This window comes from Phragmites australis, chromosome 6 (assembly GCF_958298935.1).
Source record: "Phragmites australis chromosome 6, lpPhrAust1.1, whole genome shotgun sequence".
NCBI lineage: Eukaryota > Viridiplantae > Streptophyta > Magnoliopsida > Poales > Poaceae > Phragmites > Phragmites australis.
Genome location: NC_084926.1, coordinates 10,895,232 through 10,896,909, shown reverse-complemented (window position 1 = coordinate 10,896,909; position 1,678 = coordinate 10,895,232). Strand labels below are relative to the sequence as shown.

Sequence of the window (1,678 nt, the reverse complement as noted above, 5' to 3'; positions counted from 1 at the left end):
TTATTTGGTCGAAATTCCAGCTAAGGATGTTATATTGCTGGTTGCTTAATAGACCATTGAGATGCTCTTCAGAAAGGTAATTTCAGAAGTGTTTTGTTTGCTCTTTAAAAAAAGTGTTTTGTTTCTGAAACAAGGGTGAACATATGAAGTTTCTGGTAGGAACGTGATTTTCTGAAGTGATTTGGTTCTGAAGAAGGGTGGACACAGTATACCTAATTGTTTTTTTTTTATGTGACATATGAAGTTTCTGGTAAGATTCTCTTGTTTTCGTTGAAACAGTTATACATCGACCACTGACACTTCATGCTGAATTTGCCGAAGAATCAAGCAGAAATGGTGAACCACCACACCAAGACAACTTCATCAGAAAGAAAATTATTATTATTACGAAACCACTAACACTTGATTAGGAGTGTACTCCCTTTTCCATATAGTAAACTGAATCGATTGCAGCGGTCGACGTGAAGAGCTCGTCACAATCACATCGACTACTCCAACGAGTGTTAATAATTCAGATAGTTCCAAGAGGCTGCAGGCCAGCGACACGGCGGAATCCACGACGGCATCTGGTTTGTTTCTACTCAGTTTTGGCCTTGCCGAAGCTCTGCAGCGCAAAGGCCAGCGCCAGCAGCACGAGGGGCGCGGCGAGCTGCAGGAGCGTCGCCCAGGCGCCCGTGCTCGTCGTGGCCTTCTTGTGGGGCGCGTCCTTGTGGACGGCGAAGGTGAGCTTGGCCGGGATGGTGGCCGCGTCGACCTCGCCGATGCAGTACTGTGGCATCAGCTCCTTGGCGGAGTCGGTGTGGCCGATGTCCTGGAAGTCGGTGGTCGCGTCCTTGCCTGCGCAAAGCAAAACGACGCGGCGGCAGTGAGTGACGACGCATCAGCTGCCTGCCTCGCTCCCGTGCTGAAAAGGTTTGCCTGTCAGAGCTTGTGGGGGGTCTAAAAGGATGGCTCACCGGTAGACGCCAGCAGGACCTCGTCGCCGCCGGGGTGCTCCTCCATGAACGGCGTCACGTCGTACACCTGAAAGGAAGCAGCGGTGAGGCCGGGGGGGGGGGGGGCGCATAGTCAAATCTCGAAGTTGTAGCATGCCATTTGGTCATGGAACGAAGCACTCGATCTGCTTATGCCGATGCCATTGGATGAAACTACTCCAAAACCTTGCTCTGCGCCTCATATCTTGATCTCAAGCGAAATTTGCATGCGAACGATAAGGATGATGAGACAGCGAGGAAATCAATTACCTTACCGGAGATGATGAGCCAGCAATCCTTCCGATCGTTGTGCTTCCTCACCTCCTCAAACGAGTACACCTTCCCTCCCGCCATCGCGACCCGCCCTTCTTCCTTCCGAGATCAGTCGAACACCTGAAAAGTACTGGTTTCCTACTCGAGCTATCCACTGTTAAGCTGAACCAATGTGGCCGCCCGCTGCTGACTAATATAGACGGCGATGCAGTCGCATCACGTGTGTGAGCGTTCTGCGGTTCGGTGTTGACCTAGCGCCATGACAAGTCGCGATTTCCACTGCGAGGCTCACACGTGGCAAGACATTTGGTTGGACGCCACACGAGATCGGTGAAAAACAGCTAAAGTCATTCGAAGTTTCGAGCTGGGAGCCTGGGATGGCATATGGCAATTCAGCCTTCAAAATCCCGATTCATCGCCATTTACTTCAT

The 1,678-nt window shown here is 51.1% G+C and overlaps 1 protein-coding gene across 1 annotated transcript; it reads right to left on the bottom strand.

Moving 5' to 3' along the window:
- Positions 1–359: 359 nt before the first annotated feature.
- Positions 360–1,415, bottom strand: LOC133921653 (cytochrome b5-like). Its single transcript, XM_062366624.1, has 3 exons — positions 1,245–1,415; positions 957–1,023; positions 360–837 (listed from the first exon to the last, which is right to left on the bottom strand). The coding sequence occupies exons 1-3, from the start codon at positions 1,326–1,328 to the stop codon at positions 578–580; spliced, it is 411 nt and encodes a 136-aa protein (XP_062222608.1). The 5' UTR covers positions 1,329–1,415; the 3' UTR covers positions 360–577.
- Positions 1,416–1,678: the final 263 nt, after the last annotated feature.